Genomic DNA, 18,801 nt, shown 5'->3' on the forward strand with positions numbered 1-18,801 from the left:
CGCCTCCGAGTGCGGCCCCGCGGCGGCCGGCCCCTCCTGCCCGGCGGCCGGGACGCCACTCACCGCGGGTCGCAGGCCTCTGGGGTCCCGCAGCCATTTCCTCGGAGCTCCGCGGAGTGGGCGGGAGGGCGAGGTCGGCGCCGGCCACCGAGACGCTGGGCTAGAAGGGCCGGCCGCGCCCGGAGCAGCGCCCCCGCGCGGAGGGAGGAGGCCCCGCCCCGCCCGCGCGCCTGCGCCCCGCGCCCCGCGCCCCGCGCCGCGGGGATCCCAGGCCGCCGCTAGCCGCAGGAGGACCGGCCCTCCGGGGGAGCGCTCGCCGGCCTGGGCCGCTTCGTGGCGAGGGGGCGGGGACGAGGATAAGAGAGCCGGCGCAACGGTCCTCGGCCGCCAGCCGCGCTCTCAAGTTCCTGCGGGGCTCGGAGCGCAGCACGCCGGCCCTCAGCGTCTCCTCCCCGGACGCACGACTGCCCCGCAGGGCCTGCGAGGAGAGGGGAGCCGGTCACTGTCCAGAAAGGGGAAGGGGGGTTCTGGCCGAGGGTCAGCGCTCCACGTAGACGTTCTTCACTCGGCGCGCCGGCACCGGCCCGTCCCCCGATACTCCACAGACAGACCGCGGAGGGGAGGCACCTGCCGCCGCGGGGGCCCTGTGCACGCCGCCCACCTCTGCCCCGAGGGCAGGAACTCCTCGGCTGCGGGCCTTAGCCCCCACCACGTAGGTGCCTCTACAGCCGCCTGCGTGCACGGTCCTCACGAGCAGGAACCCCTTGGCTCTTGTCAAAAGGCGGGAAGGTGCGCTGTGCGCAGGACCGCCGCGCAGCTGACCCTGCAGGTGCATCCCCGATGCTGCCGTGCGCGAGAACCAGGGGCCCGCGGGCAGCTGTACTCTAACGGGCACCTCCAGAGGTCAAAAGAGCTGCTAGTTTCTGGCAGAGCCTGTCGGTTTTCTCCCAGGGAATACAACGCAGTTTGTTTCTGCTCTGGTGTGATTCTGTTAGGACCACCCTCCTGGAATCTGGCAGGGATGGGGGTCTCCACTCTTCCACCATGACTGTGTCTTCAAGTTTGTCCCCAGATACGGGAGCGGGGAGTTTAGAGGCCAGGCAGTTGCGAGCGGAAAGCACCTGGAACAAGCAGTGTGACCTTGGGCCAGCTGTCTGTAAAATGGGGCTCATCTGCTGGAGGAAGGGGGACGATCATAGGAGGCCTCTCTGATCAGAAGCTGGAATGGGGGAACCGTGCTGAGGATTTTAAAGGAAGCAAAACCAGCAGCAATGTCTCTGCAAGGTGAGACTGGAACTCCCGGGCGCAGTGTCAGGTGGGTGCTTGTAGGGATGGCGGGTACAAGGACAGGGACTTGGGACAGTATCTAATCAAGGTACAAAGAACCGTACATGAGACCTGGCGTTGATGCAGAGTGCTCGCCGCAGTCCTGCCCTTGTCCAGAAGTCCTCAGACGGAAAACCAAGTGCAAGTGCTTTATCTCCTCTGCTATGATAAAGCCCTAGCTCTGTTACTTGAACAAGAATAGTGTTGTGTGTTCATATACAACGATGCTCATTACTCCTACCTTTCAGAATGGTGCCTGTTACTCTGACGCATCACGCTGTGAGTTCAGTGAAAAATAAAGTCGACTTCAGAAGAAATCAGTGTTTTAATCAGTGTGAAGCATGAGAACTGTATTTCCTTTCTGGTTGCTTTCATCTCCTAAGTCTCTAGAGGAATCCATCCACTAAAAAAAGCCAGACAAGGCAGTGCCTGTCACAGATTTCGACAGAAAAGCAGTTTAAGAGTAAAGCAGTTGTGCCTACACAGGCTCATAGGCTAATCATCACACACAGCGTGTAACAGAGAAGGGGGCCTCCCTGAGGTGAGAGAGGGTGGTCATCACCACCAGCAAGTCTCAGGGTGCCAGGCTGTTACAATCACCCTGGCCTGGGGAGCCCTCAGGAGCAGGGCTCTGCCTACAGGTGTACAGGCTATAATTGAAGAGATTTGTTTCCAAAATCAAAGTACTTAAAAAGTGAAAGAGACCTCTTAAACTCAGGTCTAACGGTGGCTTTCTGGATTTGTGCAGAACAAAAATACTGTATAAATTAATTCCTCCTCTCAACTGGCTTGTGGAACCAAAGTGCTGAAGGTGAACAAGAGCATTTGAAGGAAATGCCAACAAGAGTAACAGAGACTAAGCCATCAATAGCACACCCAGAGAGTTTTATTCTGAACTTAGACAACATCAATACACATAAATTACTCTACCAACACCACAACTATTTTTGAGTTCCAAATCGAACCAACTGCTGCTAAAATGTAAGAGATTCAAGGAGAAGTAACATCTCCCAAATCTGTCTACAGAGGTGGGAGGTCAGGATGTTGCCTTTTATGGGTGTACAGAGAAATGAAAAATCTTGGGAGTCTGTCAGATGTACAAAAGTTCCTCTCGTTCTGGGGCGCCCGGGTGGCTCAGTCGTTAAGTGTCTGCCTTTGGCTCAGGTCATGATCCCAGGGTCCTGGGATCGAACCCCACATGGGGCTCCCTGCTCGGCGGGGAGCCTGTTTTCTTCCTCTCGCTCTGCTGTTCCCCCTCCTTGTGCTCTCTCTGTGTCAAATAAATAAATAAAATCTTAAGAAAAAAAATAGTTCCTCTCATTCCAACAGAAAGCAGGCATTTGAAGAATGTAAGAATTTTAAAGTCAAAAAACAAAAAACCAAAATTTTATACGGGTGTTTAAAAAAAAAAAGAAAATGTGGATATCAATTGGAAGAATCTCTTCATTCAGCATTTCTACCACCCAATCAGATGCCTGATCACGATCACATGATCATGGACTGGGCTTGCGGAGGGGGCGGGCATCCTCAGAGCACATACAGACATAAGTGCGCACAGTAAGTAGCGTGTACGTTTGTGCACCTATGTGTGCGTGCTACCTACATGCTTTCATTTTAATTAAAAAAAAAAAAAGGCTAAATCTTAAGCCAACACATGTAGATCAACTTCTTGCCCAGCTAGGTCTGAAGGGTATAGTCAAATTCCGTATGAAATGGTGCATAAACAGTGCCTTGACTGGGCAAATTAAGTAACTGCCCCTCAGGCCTGCAGCCTGGGTGCCACTGGTGTACGTGGTAGGACGCGTGGCCCCCCACACCCCACCTGTTTCAGGAAACACCATGCTGCACAGTTTATATTATCTCAGCAGCACTTACAGGATCAGGAAATACCTACTCTTGCTTTTACCTAAGCAAAGAAACTAAGACCCTTAGTTTCTGTGCTTTCTGATTCGATGGTGCAGTCTCAAAAGAGAAATACAATCAGGAGAGGAGGGAGGGGTAGAGGCCACATCAAAACTCCATTAAAGGGGCGCCTGGGTGGCTCAGTCGTTAAGCGTGTGCCTTTAGCTCAGGTCATGATCGCGGGGTCCTAGGATCAAGCCCTGCATCCGGCTCCCTGCTCCACGGGAAGCCTGCTTCTCCCTCTCCCACTCCCCCTGCTCTTGTCCCTGCTCTCGCTGTGTCTGTCAAATAAATAAAAATCTTAAAAAAAAAAAAAAACCAAAACATTAAACCTGCTTTCCCAGGGGCGCCTGGGTGGCTCAGTCGTTAAGCGTCTGCCTTCGGCTCAGGTTATGATCCCAGGGTCTTGGGATTGAGCCCCGCATCGGGCTCCCTGCTCAGCGGGAAGCCTGCTTCTTCCTCTCCCACTCCCCCTGCTTGTGTTCCCTCTCTCACCGTGTCTCTCTCTGTCAAATAAATAAATAAATAAAATCTTAAAAAAAAAAAAAAACAACACAAAAAACCTGCTTTCCTGGGTCTCAGAATTCAGATAAGATACATGGCACCTGAATGTGTGCAGCAGAACTAAACAATCATAAAATTCTTCCTGACTCTCCCAACACCTTCAGGGAGAAACAGAACACACCATGAAAAGCTAAAGCTATGGCAGTTGGCCTTTGTGTCGACCGCCTCGTGTGGCAATGACTCTGATCACTTTATGCATTATCCTGAAGAATTACGTTTGTTTTAGCCAAATCTCTTTGAAAGCAGGGCCTCCAGTGCGTTGGGGCTTGATTTTATGCTTTTGGGTTGAGAATAAGTTAAAAGCAACCGTCGAAATGCTGTTGTTCTGTAAAACACGGCCCATGGCCTGGTTATTGAGCAGTCAAGGATTGGAGTAAAGGGAGCACTGTTTTATTCCCAAAATACTTGTCCCTTTTTAAAAATACTTTAACGCTCTTTTAAGACTAGTAAACTTTTTACCCTTCTCTGTGCACTGCTACCAGGACTTGGACAACAGTGGAGGCTCTGGCCACCCCACAGCTCCCCTTCCACAGACCCACCTCTTTCCTACCAACCTGGTCACTGCCCCCAGGCGGTGACCAAAGGAGCCCTTGTCCTTCGTGCTTCCCCCACACCCCCAGATTCCCAGGGGCATGGGGTGTTCAGGGCTCTGGCCAGGCTGGCCTCTACCTTTCTTCTGTGCACTCTCCACTCGGGAGCTCACGCACTCCTGGCTGTGCTTCCCTTTACCTCTGCCCAGATCTGGGTCCATCCACTCACTTGATGCCTCAAATGCACCTCAAAACCTAACGTGTGCAAAGTGAGCTCTTGACTTCGGAGCCTCTTCCCCAATCAGGCCCTTCCCTGGTGTCCCTATTCAGCCCTGGTCCCACCCTGTAAACCCAAACACACCAGCCAGAAGTCTGAAGATTCTCCCTCCCCCTCAGCCACCAAATCCTGTTGCTTTAGTGTCTCATGGGATCGACTTCACCTGCTGTTTGCTCTCTACATCCACTGCTTCTCAAAGTGTTAAACACACATCTGTGTCCCCCTCACCCTATTCTTCACCTCAACTCACTGCCATCTAACATTGTCCATTCCTGCCATGTCCCTGAGCTCCTTGTTCTGTCACCAACACCTGTCAAGTAGACTATGGGGCGGCCCTGCTGCACTTGACACTGCTCAGCTGCGTCCTCTAAAACCCCCCACCCCGTGGCTTCCGCAGAGCCTGCTAAGCCCCCTCGTCCCCATCAAGCTTCTTTGCTGACTTAACGGACAACTTCTCTGGATAATATAGCCATTTGTTGCTGTCCTTCTGGATTCTGGACTTCTCGGCTCCTCCTCTCTACGGTCTTTCTCTAAGTATGTTTATCAAATGTCACACGGTGTCACTGTCAAAGCTTCACCTGCAGCCCTCGTCACTCCCTTGAGCTTCTGCCGTGTCCCCACAGGCAGCACCGATTCCCCATCTCTCCTCCCCATGAGCCCACTGCTCGTCAGGGTGGCTCCTCCTCGGTTGGTGTCACCACCATCAACCTCGGCAACCGGGCTACACATCTGAGTGCCATTCAGTCCACGAGCTCAGTCACCGAGGACTGCTGGCATTCTCTCCCTTCGTCCACTTCTGCGGAAACTGCTTGCAGTTAAGGTCCTTGTCATCATTCACTCATTTACTCCTTTCCATTCTCAACAAATATCGGCGGAACTCCTACAACATGACAGAGGTTTCGACTTTCGTGAAGCTCACACATTTGGGGTGAATCAGGCCTCAGTGACAAAAAATGCCGCGCTAAAGGGACCTAAAGGGGTTGTTTAGGGGACAAGACACACTCCACGCGGCTCTGCGGAGGGAAAGCCTCCCCATTCTGAGGAGTTAGCCCGGGGCCCGGCCGGAGGGCCCGGGGAGAGCCCCGGGAGACCGGCTGGAGTGGAGAGGCTTTTCGGTTGTGCTCACTTGGCACAGCCGTCAGGGAGTGCCCGGAGAGCGTGGAGGGGGCAGGCTCGACGCGAGGTCGCCCTGCCCGCCGTGTGGGCTTCGGAAGCCCGCGCGGGATCCCTGGGAGGGGCAATCGCAGCAGCAGAGCGGGCGGCCTCAGCGCTCCGTGGGGAGGGCTACAAACAAAAGCAGCCCGCGTCCACCTCGAGTAGGAAGGTGGAACCCGCACGCCCCAGGAGCTGGCTGGGCGCTGGGGGGGGGCGTGCAGCTGCGGTCCACGGAGAAGGCGCGGCGGGAGCTCTTTTGGGCCGGAACAGTCTACGTCCTTGGGGCACTGCCCTTCGAGCTCTTCCTTGGGTCCCCGTGAAACTTCCTAACGTCCTCACTCCGCCGCACACCGCAGAGTTGACAGCTGGACGGTCCACGAGGTTAAGCCGCGGCAAAGGGGGTGATTACGGACACGCAGCGCCTAGCGTCTTAGGTGCGTGTCGAACTTTGGACCCGCAGGCTCAGCTCCCGCCCGGGAAGGCGCCCCGACCGGTCACGGCCGCCACCCCTCACCGCCCGACCGCACCGCTCTCCGCTCTCCGCGGGGAGTCCGACCCCACTCTCGCGTCCCTCCGCTCACGTGGGAGCAGCCCCACGCTCCCCCGGACCCCGACTTCGAACGCAGGCCGGCGTCGGGCTTCCTGCCCGACGCCCCGCTCCCGCACCCCGGGAACCCCGACCCGGCGCCCCGCTGCACCCCTGCCGCGGAGGGCGCCCGGCAGCCGTCGCGCGCGCGCCCGCAGCCCCGGCCCGACCCGGCGCGGCCGGCGGACCCCCGAGCCCCGGGCGGCCGGCTCCCCGAGGGCAGGCCCGTTTCTGTTGACTCATCAGGCGCCGAGCGCTCGCCGCCACAGGCGGGCGACCCCCGCAGCCCGCCTCAACCGACGGCACGGAAGGCTCCCGCCGGGGCGCGCTCGGCCGCCTCCTCCCAGGCCCGCGCGAAGGCAGGCGCCCGGTGGAGAGGGACGCCCCCCGCCTCGGGGCGGCGCGCACCACCGGCCCCCCCCCCCCGCCCCTACCCTCCGAGCTCACACAAATGACGGAAAGGAAGCTGGGACCTTCGCCTCCGACTCAGTCTAGATGTCGCCATCGCGGCGCGAAGTTCCCCCACAACGACACCTCGACGGCGGCCATCTTGCCCAGGGTCGGCCGCCGCCTTTTGACTCTCGCGCCAACCCGTAGAGCGAGGGCGCCGCGAGCGGAGTTCTGCGCAAGGACGGAAGCTGGGGTCCCGCGCTTCCGGGCGGCCGCCGCGTCCCGCCCCCTCGAGGGAGCTCTTGATTGGCTGCCGGCTCGTGAGCCTGCGCTCTCGCAATCTCGCGGGAGGTGCCTGAAGGGGCGGCCGTCGGTGCGTCTGCCCTCCCGTTCCCCGCCCCCGCCCCCGCCTCCGCCGCGGCTCCCGCCTCCGCCTCCTGTCCCCCCGCGCCTCGCCTCCCTCCGGGCTCGGCCCGGCCCCCCCGAGCGGCCGCGGAGACCGCGCAGCGCGGGAGGCGGGATCCGCACGGTAAGATGGCCGCGGCGGACCCAGGCGGCCGGGCTGAGCCTCCCCGCGGGAGCGCGGCGGGCCGGGGTGGAGCTGGGCGGGGGCCCGGTGGAAGCCGGGGAGGAGGGCGGGGAGGGGCCCGGGAGGGGGCCGGCGCTGGGGGCCTGACGGGGTCCGAGGTCCGAGCAGGTGGCCGACCCGGGGCCTTCTGGGTTTGCACGTCAAACTGCCCCCTTTCTCCCGGCCAGGGAGGGCTCCTGACCGCACAGCGCCTGGGCGCCGCAGTTCGGTGTTTACTCTTAAAGGGAGAGCGTTTCAAGGGGAGGCTCCGACGTTCAGAAGTGGTCGCGCACGAATATTGGTAATTCCGTGAAACACCGCTCTTGTGCTCCTGCGGAGAGAACGATTTGTATGACAGCCGCGTCAGAGCAGACGCTGGACTGGTGAGGACGTACACGCCGCCAGGAAAGCAAGTGTTGCTCGTCTTTAGACTGGGGAGGTTTACTTCTGTTGTTGAACATTTAACTGCTGAGCTCTTCCTGCACGAAGCAGAACGGGTCGTTGCTTTCCAAAGTCGCTCTCGCGGCAGTGGTCCTGGTGTGATGGGGGGTTGCTTCGGGGAAACCGAGGGAGAGGCGCCTTGTTTGCCTCAGGTTACCTTGATCGTCTAGGAGCAGGACGGTGGTCTGAGTGAAGTCTGCACTTGCCTGGAGCTACAGGACGTGGGCATTTGTGGGAGGAAGACCATCTCGGTCCGTCGCACCTGCTGCCTTCCTCTTTCGCTGCTGAGTGTCTGTCGGCTCCCTCTGAGCACTCGAGGGCTTTGTCTTGTGCCTTTGCTTTCCTTCCCACGCTGTCTCCGGGGTGATCTTTGCCCAACTCCTGGCCTTCGATGTCCTTGTTTGGCGGATGTCTCCCTAATTAATGTTTCTAGCGCTGAGCTCGGGACCTATAATCCAGGTGCCTGCTTGACTTCTCCAGCTGCCTGAGAGTCAGCCCAAACTTGCCCTACTCCTCAAACCTGTTCGAGCCTTCCTCTTCCTCTGTGGCCCTCTCCTCCAAGGTATCAAGCTTGAAAGCTTCGGCCGGCCTCAAGGGCTCCTGATTTTTCTTTTTTTAATCCCTCTATGTTTAGTCCAGCTGCAAAGCCATTGACGTGCGTCCACAGAACCTTCACCAGCTGTGTCTCTGACTCTCTTGGCACTGCTCCTATTGGGTGGCTCCTTGTTGGCTTTCCTGCTCAGCGCTCACCACCCCACTTCCACTGTTGAAGTTTTCAATTTAGCGAAGCAATGTAGCATACGCTTTGCTGGCATGAAGTAGTATCCCCAACCTACAGGTTACTTATAAAGAATAGGAAGTAGTAGGTAGTAGGTAGTGGTGGACTCACCACCCACCTTAAGAGCCCAGCTGGTGCTCCCAGGGCCTGCACCTGTCCGCCCTGCCTTCCCATGGTAACCACCTCTTGAGGATCAGGTCTTTGCTTAAAACAACAAAACACTGCATGTTCGTGTTTATTGCTGTTTTTGTTTTTTGCAAAATTCTGCCACACTTGGGCCTCTGCTGCAACTCACTTTATCCACCCAGCTGGTTTGTAAGAGTCATCCATGTGGCTGTGCTCATATTTTAACTGTTTTAGTAAATTCTCTTACGCGACCACATGATCAGAATCCTTTCTCAGCAATTCTGAAGTCCAAATAGCTCTGAAAACCAAAAGTTTGTGTGTGTGTGTTTTAACTATTTGATGGCAAAAATCTGACTTGGTGAAAGCTTTTGATAACTTCTATTTCACTCAGTGTGGGTACTCAGACCTTTCCCCAAAGAAGTAATATTTAACGTGGGGTGCTGCCCCAGACTGCAGTGAGGATGTCATGTGATGTAGGTAAGATTGTGCTATATAGGCTTTATACGGTCTGCCAAACTTTTAATTCTGAAACATACCTGCCTAAGGGTTTTGGGCCTGGGATTGTGGTTCTGTGAACCACAGTCTGTCCATTGAATGAACAGCTGCCATTGAATGAACATCTGGGTGGGGGGTCCCATGTTTTTGCCATTTTGAGCAGTATTTCTGTGAGTGGGCTCATACATGTCTGGTGCTCAGTGGTGAGTGTTGAGGGTCTCAGTCTTGTGGTAGGGTTGTTGGGCTTCGAGGAGCACGTGCCAGCTGTGCAGAGAAGGCCAAATATGTTTGCAGTTCCAGTCTGCTCTGGCAGCAGCATCAGAGAACGCAAGGGAACGCTCTGGCTTTGTCGACACTCGGTATTGTCAGACTCCTTAGCGTTGGTCGGTCCGGTGAGTGTCTGGCAGCGGACTTCTCACAGGCACTGTGTCAGAGTGCACGCCTCCTCAGCTCCTGCTCCTCGCAGCTGCCCTTTGTGCCTAGAAGAGAATTGACCTAAAATCCTCCCTCAGCCTGTAAGGCCTTACTCAGTATGATACGCCCCACCTCCTGACCTGGCAGTTCGGAGGCTCTTGGCTCTTCCTTGCACACATCCTGTCTCCTAACATCCCAGCCTCCTTTCTGGTCCCTAAGCTGCCTTTGGGTGTCAGGTCCTTTGCACTTGCTGTTCTCCAGATTTAAATCTTCCCATTCTCTGTTACTTCATACTGTGTCGCTGTGTTTATCTCTGAAATGATCACAGTTGTCATAGAATTCTTAAAAATTCTTTTTTTTTTTTTTTAACTGAAATGTAGTTGAGAGCCAGTGTTAGGTTAGTTTCTCGCATATAATGTTGGGATTTGCCAACTGTCTGGGTTGGGCTGTGCCCACAGGTATAGCCGCCCTCTGTCACCATCCAGCCCTATTGCAGTGCCACTGAATGTGTTTCCTATCCCGTACCTTTCATTCCTTTGATCTTCACTAATCTTTAAAATATTTTTTTTTCTTGTAGAAATAAGTCAGAATGAGTTATGCAGAAAAACCTGATGAAATCACGAAAGATGAGTGGATGGAGAAACTCAATAACTTGCATGTCCAGCGGGCGGACATGAACCGCCTCATTATGAACTACCTGGTCACAGGTAAGGGCTCGCAATGAGGACGCTGCCTGTGGGATGCAACTCTGCCTTTTTGTACACACAATCAGCACTTTACCATCGAAGTTCCTTGGGAAAGTGAAGTTGTGTTTGGGCGTTGTAGAAAACACCATGCTAATTTAATAACTTTGTGGATTACCAGAGTAAAGTTAAGGTCTTCTGGAGATGAGATTGGTATTACAGGTGTCTGAGCTCTAAGGCAAAAACCTGTTCCTTGATCTTTGACATTTTTACAGTTAAGATAGTTAAGAATGTTCTACAGTACGTTGAAAGTCCCTAGTAACTGATCTCTTTTGGCCAGTCTGGTAAATTATACAGGACTGTTTGTAGAAGGTGCACCTAACTCAAAAGAGAAAGGGGGAAGGGCAGAAGCATACAGAAGCAAAGAAACGGGGTCTGTAACTGACAGTTCTTCTTGATATTGGGAAGGAAAAGGGTAATTCTGTACATGATCAGAAAATCCAGTTGTTTCAAACAGGTATGAGTCTCCTTCCCATTGTTCACAGTACTCCCCTGCACCAAATTAGTCAACCTTTGTTTGAAAGGCGATGAGGAAGTGTCTGCCTATAGCAGGCAGGGGTGGGGGCGGGGGACGGGGACACACACATGCAACTTGGATGTTGAGGAGAACTGTGGGCTCACGAAGAGGCAGGAGTGGCCAGGTCCCTGCAGGCCGTGAAGGCATAGCCAGTGTGTCCAGACACGCCTGGAGCATACCTGCAGCTTCCTTGCATCTGGGCCTGGCACCGCAGCCCTCTTTAAGGAGCCCCTAATGCACAGGGCCTCGTGACATTCATTTTCACCCCTGGCTGGTAGGTGAGAGCTTTTTTGGATGGGATGGGAAGGAGTGAAACACATTCTTTTCATTTTCTGTATGGGGTGTACTAGTAAGTCACAGATGTTAATACCAAATCCCTAAGAAAGTGCGGGTCATGTTGAAGGTTATTTATTTGAGATGAATGGGCTTTGTAGGGATAAAAATGCTTTGCGTTAATATCTTGCTAGCTTTCCGAGCACTGAAGATGGTTGTTATTTACAGAGGGCTTTAAGGAAGCAGCAGAGAAGTTTCGAATGGAATCTGGGATTGAACCTAGTGTGGATCTAGAAACACTTGATGAGCGGATTAAAATCCGTGAGATGATTCTGAAAGGCCAGATCCAGGAGGCTATTGCATTGATCAACAGTCTCCATCCAGAGCTCCTGGACACAAACCGGTACCTTTACTTCCACCTGCAAGTGAGTTTCCATTGAGAGGCATCTGGTTTGTGGATGCTCCATAAGGTTACATGTGGCGATTTCAGAAGTCACAAGGCTAACTGGCATTAATAGAGTATCGTTTTAGTTTGCGTGGGGAAGGGGTTTCATTTAGCTGTTGTCTTTCGTATTTCAGAAGCTGTTCTTGCTTTAAAAATGCCAATTTAGGGGCACCTGGGTGGCTCAGTTGCTTAGGCAGCCGACCTTGAGACCTTGATTTCGGCTCAGGTCATGATCTCAGGGTTGTGAGGTTGGGCTCTGCTTGCTTCTCTCTTCCTCTCCCTCTGCTGCTCCCCCGCTTGTGTGTTTTCTGTCTTTTTCTCAAATAAATAAAGTTTAATTAAAAAATGCTATTTTAATAATTCAGGGACGCTAGGAAGTTGTCCTTTAAGATGTCCTTTGACTAGAAAGTAGTGTTGCGCTACCGGGCGTTGCGTGCCCAGGCGTGGGTGTGTAAGCTTGTCTGCCTTTGCCGGTGACCAGCAACAGCACCTCATAGAGCTGATCCGCCAGCGTGAGACCGAGGCGGCGCTGGAGTTCGCGCAGACCCAGCTGGCAGAGCAAGGTGAGGAGAGCAGGGAGTGCCTGACGGAGATGGAGCGCACTCTGGCCCTGCTGGCCTTTGATAACCCTGAGGAGTCGCCTTTTGGAGACCTGCTTCATATGATGCAGAGGCAGAAGGTAAGATCGCCAAGGGGGTCCTCCTTCCCCTCCATGGGTGTTCAGGGTGCGGCTCAGGAACCACAGCGTGGCCATGTCTGGGCGAGTGATGCTCGGTCACAACAGCATCTATTCTTCCCTGATGTGGAATCTTTCACCGTGTGAAGCCAGGAACGGAGCGTTGTGACTTATTTTACGATTTTCAGACCTCTTTGTCAGCTTCTCCTGTATCTTAATCTTTCTCTGTTTGGAGACTCTTAGAAATAGGTGTCCTAAACGTTTTTATTTCAAATCCCTTGTTTGCGTGTGAATCTCTTCACGTCCTTGCTGGTACTTGTGTGCTGCAGTCCCCAAGCCGGCCCGTGATCCCCCCAGAGGCAGCGCCCTTTCCTGGCGGAGGGGCTGCCACTCTGCAGGCCTGCTGCAGGTGTCCCTCGAGGCTGGGTCCGGTGGAACACAGGTCACACCCGCCCCGGCCTTCTCTCTCTTCCCGTCCGGTACCCCACCCTCCCCCCGCCACCCTGAGCCTGGCTTGTGGCATTTTACGGCTCTCCAGGCCAGATAGGAGCATTGCTGACTGGACCGTGTGCTCCTTCTGGGCGAGAAACGTGTGTTTAACATCTGCTGGTGTGCCTCCTGGTGACGGGCTTCATGTTCGTCTAAATAAATAATGAGTTCATCATGTAAAAACGGCTTCCAAGAGGCATAAAAAGCACGTGGTAACAGACTCTCGCTGGTGCTCTGCGTGTGTGGTGTTTTTTATTGGATGTATTTATTTTCTAGGTGTGGAGTGAGGTTAACCAAGCTGTACTAGATTATGAAAATCGTGAGTCAACACCCAAGCTGGCAAAATTACTGAAACTCCTCCTTTGGGCTCAGAATGAGCTGGACCAGAAGAAAGTAAAATATCCCAAAATGACAGACCTGAGCAAAGGTGTGATCGAGGAGCCCAAGTAGAGTCTGTGCCCGCGGCCCCGTGCTTCCCCGGCTCGGACTCCTCGGAGCAGCTGTCTGGGACTGAAACGTTTTTACTGCAGTAGAGAACTCTACCCTCCCCCACCTTTGTTTTTTGACCCGGCATCTTTTTTAAAGGGAAAAATGGCCCTTTTGAGCGCTGGAAAACTTGCAATGAATGACGCTGTCTCTTTGGAAGTGTGATGCAGACTGCTCGGGGTGTGCTCTGAAGGCGTGGATGGGCCGCGCTCCTGCTGTTGGGCTCCTGCAGGATCGCACCCGCCACGGAGTGCGCGGTTATGAGGGCATATTGTTAAACTGAGGCCTCCCATTCAAATCTGCGAAAAGCACTGATCGTTATTTTGCTTTCTGTTAGCTTGTAGGCAGAACATACGTTTTCTCAGATCTCCTAAGACTCGTCAGGCCTTTGTGCAGAAGTTTTTTCTTACCCCTTGGTTTTTTGTTTTTGTTTTTTCATAGGAAAGACTATATAAATTTGTAAATCCTAATTCAAAGACTTCTTCTGTGTGAGGGCATTGAGTTTGATTTGTTTTCCCTTTTGGTCTGGGTTGTGTGGCTTTTGGGGAGATGTGTGCGTGAGGGGTGGGGCTGTGTGTTTTTTAATTTTTTAAATATATATTTTGGTGCTGGTTGTGGTGAGAGACTCTTTCCTAGTGGATCAATGAACCTTCTCTTCTAGGCAGTTTTGTTGAAAATAAAGGTTTCTCTTTGATCTCAAGAATGACCAAAATGGCCTCTAAAAAGTTTTAATCATCTCAAACAAACCTGTTGCTTTCAAACCTGTTGCTTTCGGGGCTTATGTCCTGGTGGTGATGGCAGTGGCATCAGCTCATCCCTGCGGCCGGAGGGCCCCTTGGCCTGGTGTGGCCCGCGTGCTTGGAAGCAGATGCGGCGGCGGGAGGGAGCGCCGTACTGCCGGCTGTACCTGGGCCGCAGGTTCCCTGGCTGGGAGTGCGTGCTTGCCTCAGGAGGCTGGCACCGCAGGTTGGTGTGTGCTCGCTGTCTCGTGGTGGTCGTGAGTTCCCAGGCGTCCTCATTCTGCACTTTCCCAGGTCCCGCCACTGGTGCAGGTACTGGGATGCAGGTGCCCCTGTGACTCGGAGGGCCAACACGTTGTGTGGACTCACGGCAGGTGCCACTGGGCACAGGTCCTGTAGGGCGACGGTTACAGAGCCAAGTCTCGTGGTGGTGACGGTGCCCGGGAGCGCACATCCTCTGGTGGGAGCTCCCAGCTGCTGCGGTGGCTGGGACTCTGTCCTCCCTGGGTGGATCCCGGTGCCAGGACGGAGTCTGGCACCTGGGGCGTCGTGGAGGTAGATACCAATGGCGGCCGAATTGCAGGGAGCATGTTCCCGCGTCAGGCAGGGTTGGGCAGGCTTGTGGCCATGCCCGTAGGTCAGGTGGTGTGCGTCTGCTTGCTGGGCCCTGTCCCCACCTGCCTGTAGACCTGGGCAGCATCGTGAAGGGCTCTCATGTCAGCTCTTCTCTCACTCCCCGTCTGCTTTCCACCTGCACTCTGGGAGCAGTGGTTTTCTCCAGTGGGCAGGAGCCTGGGGCAGGGTCGGCTGCCCTGGGTGATCACCGATGCAGAGGCAAGGTGGTGCAGGCCCTGGGGGCTGTCTGGCCTCTGACTGCCATTCTGCTGCCCTTGTGGTTTTGTGAGGATGAAAGGCGGGGGGCGGGGAGGGGGTCTTCTTGACGCCCAGGAGTGGACGTGTTTCCGCTCTGACCGGCTCAGCAGTCCTCTCCAAATGTGACCTTTCTTTGGGGCCATTTTCTCTGAGACTTGAGGGTATTAAGAGCAGAAGGTTTTAGTCTTCAGGTAGTTAATCGTCACACAGAGCAGAAGATGGAAGAGAAAATACCAGCAGAGAGGTGTGGGTAAACCTACATGTTTGTAAAGCACCAGAGAATTCAGCATGTTTCTAGTCAGCTTTTGTTACTCGTGTATATAAGATCATTTACGTGCATAATTAATATATAATCACCCTGACACGTTTTTCACATTAGAGGGTGTCAGATGCGTAGTGACGGGAAGTTCTGTATGTGGGAGCCACCCATGAGCCATCAGGGCCCGGACGGGGTTTGTCACGCGCAGGAAATGTGAGCAGCTGTAGGACGGAGTGCTGGTGCACGCCCACCTGTTGGGGCCGTGAGTGACGTCACAGGCCGGTGCTGCCGCCAGTGGGAGCCACGTGTGGTCTGATGGGGACTCTCAGCTGTGCTCCTGTTGTCCTTGCTTCTGTCTGTGGCCTGGGTTTGGGGTTACACCTCCTGTGCTGTCTCTGTCTGGGGACCTCCTTTAGCAGGAGTGGCTTTGTGGACTTTTCCTGTTTGCCACCTTTTTGCAGTCTCTGTGTCTTCAGCCGGCAAACTAAATTAAGCCATTTTGAGATAATGAACATTAAGTATAATTTGATTTTTCTTTGTCTCCTTTGGATCTTGCCGTTGTGTTTATTAAAATGTAATGTTTTACATAGATTATTCTTTTTACGTTTTCTTGTGGAAAGTGCCTTGAAATAAATAAAATTTGAGACTATTCTGGTACTCTATGTTCCTGATATCATGAAGTTGTGTGAGGAATAACCCCTAATTTGGAATCTTTACGCAGCATAGGGATTATTGCAAATCCAACAAGAGCTAATATGTTTTGCCATGTGAATTAAGGTTTCCAGGGTCTAGAAAAGGCAGATGTGTTTTGGGACTGGTCTTTGGGATAGACTGAAGGCCCCGTGTGTGAGTCCTTGGGGACAAGGAGGTGGCTCTTCCCTGCAGTCAGGATGCCTCTTCCGAGGGCAGTCTTTGTCAGGCAGGGTGAGGTCTGTTTCCTTGGACAGTGTTACTTTGGGGGAGGGGTGGAGCCAGGGGTTTCAGAAAGAACTGTGTACATTTTGTGTTAAAGGCAATGGTGTTTTTGGGGTCATGGGGCAGGACCCGCTTCTGGGAGTTAACGTGGAGTCCCAGCAGGAGCAGAAGGCCAGGCCGAAACCATCAGGGCGGCTGCCTGCCAGCCGCCGGAGACACTGAGCCGTGCACAGTAGGACATCGGGGGCCAGGCTGCGCAGCCTTAGAAGCCCTATGGTGCAGCATTTTGATAGGTTATTCTGACACCACGTGCTTTGTTTTTACAGCGGGTATGTTTCTGTTTCAGAAATGCGTTGCTTTTTCAGATTTAAGAGTAAATTGTATTGTCCTCATTGGTCATGTGACTTTCGTATGAGCCTCTTTGCACCCCTGGTTCCGAGTCGGCTTTGTTCCTGAGGGCGTGTGTGCCCGCCACAGCATCTTCTGAAAAATGCAGAGTAGGTTGCTTTTGCTGTCTGTTCCTAATTTCATAGTACAACTTTTATGTTTTTCTCAGAGGGGTTATCTGGAAGGTCTTTTGTATTTTTCCCCGTAAAGATATTCTAATAAGAATAAAGTATTCAATATGATACACATTCCGTTGGAAGCCCATCTGTGAGAACTGGCGGAAGGAAACATAGTCTCACGCATCTTTATGCTCTGCTGCTCTTCTGTTCCCTCTGACCAGCCCCGTCCGGTGTCGCGTGTGCACCTCTGAAATCTGTCATCTGTTCTCTAGAGCTGTGGCCCTGAACTTTCATTTTGGTGAGGGAAATAGATTGGGGCCACCTGCTGCATGATTTTAACCTGAAAAGTTATTTTTTTTAATACTTATGAATATGTCCAGACTTTGAAAGTAGACGGGCTGCTGTAGTGCGCGCCAGGCCCTTCTCCCCGTAGGCTTGTGCCCTGGCCAGCCGGGGCTGTTAGCGCCTCGTGTGAAGGGCAGTTGTGGGACACGTGAAGGAGACTTGGAGTGACAGCTTTCCAGTGCCTTCTAGTGAGTGCGGAAGTGAGGGTGCCTCGTGCTGGAGCAGCGGCATCACGGGCTGTAGCCCCCACAGGTTTGTGGACACTGGAGAGGGGGAGGAAGCCCCCTGGCACTCTTCCCCAGGCGGTGACGGCATCTAAGCACTTCTTCACGCCAGCGCATCCCTCCTTGGAGGAGGCAGTGTGGCAGTTCGTGGGAATGTCCCCACGCAGAGCACTTGGCACGTGGCTTTGCACTCAACACCATCTGAGGTGTTTGGCTGGGACCACAGTCCCCAGTGCGTGAGGACTGCCTATCTTGGATGTTGTGCCTTAATTCCAAGATGCCATGGAGACGCTTTTCCCATCCTCATCATGACTGACTGCCGTAGATGTGAAGACAGGGTTTGATGGGCCTTTGGTGTCTGTGGCTGAGCTGCTCTGCCTCTGCAGGACACTAGGCCCCGGCTCCAGCAGCCTGAGGTCCTCGGGGGTGGGGGGTGGGCGGTCTGGGTGAGCTGGTTGTCATATCGCTGCACCTGCCGGGCAGAGGTCTTTCTCGTTGCAGGGAGCATGTGGTAGGGCTGAGACTCCTGCACGTAGGGAAGTCTCCCAGCTGGAAGGCCAGGTGGATGGGTCTGTTCTGACCGTGGCACAGAAGAATGTCTGTCGGACTCCTCTATACTCAGCTCCAACCAAAATCATTAGCAGAAGGAGTGAGAGGTGGGGGCAGTGGATTTATCTGCACGTACCTTCCCACCTGGCTGCACTCTGAAGCAGGTCATACTGCAGGCCCCCTGCCCGGCTGTGTACACGGCACAGGCAGGCGGGCGTGCTACGCTGTGTGCCGTACTGGAGCCGGGGGACGAGGAGGCGAGCCTACAGGGACTGCTGGACTCAGGTGTCGGAGCACTGCCTGCCCGGGGCTTCTCCCCCTGCCGTGCGGCCAGACTCCTCCTGCAGGCCGGGTCTCCTCTGCTGCAGACCGAGGTGTCACGCAACTGGCATTCTCCCAACTGGCTTTTGAAAGTGAAGCAAGCCTGAGGATCATCGAGAACTCCCAAGAACTCCCGGCTGGGTGGCAGGGGTCCCCGGGGGGCGGGGTGGGGGGCGCAGCAGAAGCACACAGACCCAGGGGGAGGGGGCAGTGCTGGTCCCTGCGTGGCTCCAGACTCATGGGCCCAGCGAGTCCTTAATCTCTGGGTGTCCAGGCGTATTTTTAGTGTGAAACAGACGTTGAACAGCAGTGTTTTCAAGACTCAAATAGTGAACTCACCAGCACTTTGAAAAGAATGAACTGTTCCAGAACCTTCAGGAATTCCACATGTAGAACCGATATTGCATTAAATCATTTATTATCATAAAGCTCATCTTTCTGGTTTCCAGTGAAATCCTACATAGTTCATTGCTCCTCTTCCATTGAGTTATTAATTCTGTTCAAAAGATGGATTGGTCCCTCCCTTCGTTCCTGTGCACATGGGGGGGGCACAGGGGAGACCCTGCCGGTCGGCTCCATCCCCCTGGGGCTGGCTCTGCGGGCTGGGGAAGGTGGGAATCAGCCCTGTGGCTGGAGGGTGGGGACGGCGGGCCCTGTGCTGTGGGGATATAACAGGTTTGGTTCTAAGGGCAGTGAGAAGCCTTGGGAAGGTTGGCCAGGCTGCTGCGAGGCTGGTGGACTGAGGCCGGGGGCGGGGCGCGGGGCAGTGCAGTGTGCCCAGGAGTCCACTCCTTATCACTGGGGCCCAGCACGGCCACTGCTCCACACTGCTCTCCGTGCTGGCTGTGTCCTTCGTGCGGACACGTGAAGCCCCCCACGAGTGAGGGG

General features: G+C 54.3%; 2 protein-coding genes across 9 annotated transcripts in view; one reads left to right on the forward strand and one right to left on the reverse strand.

Annotated features, from left to right (window-relative positions):
- The window catches only part of DIDO1 (death inducer-obliterator 1), a 50,988-nt gene extending 44,063 nt beyond the window's left edge, over window positions 1-6,925 (reverse strand). The window contains exon 1 of one of the 4 annotated variants that reach the window (XM_028091139.2): window positions 6,814-6,925. The gene's annotated coding sequence lies outside the window, so the exon portion shown is untranslated. Of the gene's footprint in view, window positions 1-63; window positions 134-6,787 lie in introns of those variants that run through there. The other 3 variants (XM_088026839.1, XM_028091138.2, XM_028091141.2) reach the window with 3 other exon arrangements.
- A 215-nt stretch (window positions 6,926-7,140) lies between these two features.
- GID8 (GID complex subunit 8 homolog) lies at window positions 7,141-16,603 on the forward strand. 5 transcript variants are annotated; one of them, XM_028091163.2, is made up of 6 exons: window positions 7,141-7,259; window positions 7,487-7,707; window positions 10,130-10,259; window positions 11,314-11,510; window positions 12,012-12,209; window positions 12,972-16,603. In XM_028091163.2, the coding sequence occupies exons 3-6, from the start codon at window positions 10,142-10,144 to the stop codon at window positions 13,143-13,145; spliced, it is 687 nt and encodes a 228-aa protein (XP_027946964.1). In that variant the 5' UTR covers window positions 7,141-7,259; window positions 7,487-7,707; window positions 10,130-10,141; the 3' UTR covers window positions 13,146-16,603. The 5 variants fall into 5 exon arrangements, with proteins under 5 accessions (XP_027946964.1, XP_027946965.1, XP_027946967.1 ...); XM_028091164.2 differs by having other exon boundaries at window positions 7,487-7,681; XM_028091166.2 differs by having other exon boundaries at window positions 7,487-7,599.
- Window positions 16,604-18,801: the final 2,198 nt, after the last annotated feature.

The sequence above is a fragment of the Eumetopias jubatus genome, unplaced genomic scaffold (genome assembly GCF_037043125.1).
Source record: "Eumetopias jubatus isolate StellerSeaLion01/CBP00866 unplaced genomic scaffold, mEumJub1_p1.0 scaffold_9, whole genome shotgun sequence".
In the NCBI taxonomy this organism is placed as follows: domain Eukaryota; kingdom Metazoa; phylum Chordata; class Mammalia; order Carnivora; family Otariidae; genus Eumetopias; species Eumetopias jubatus.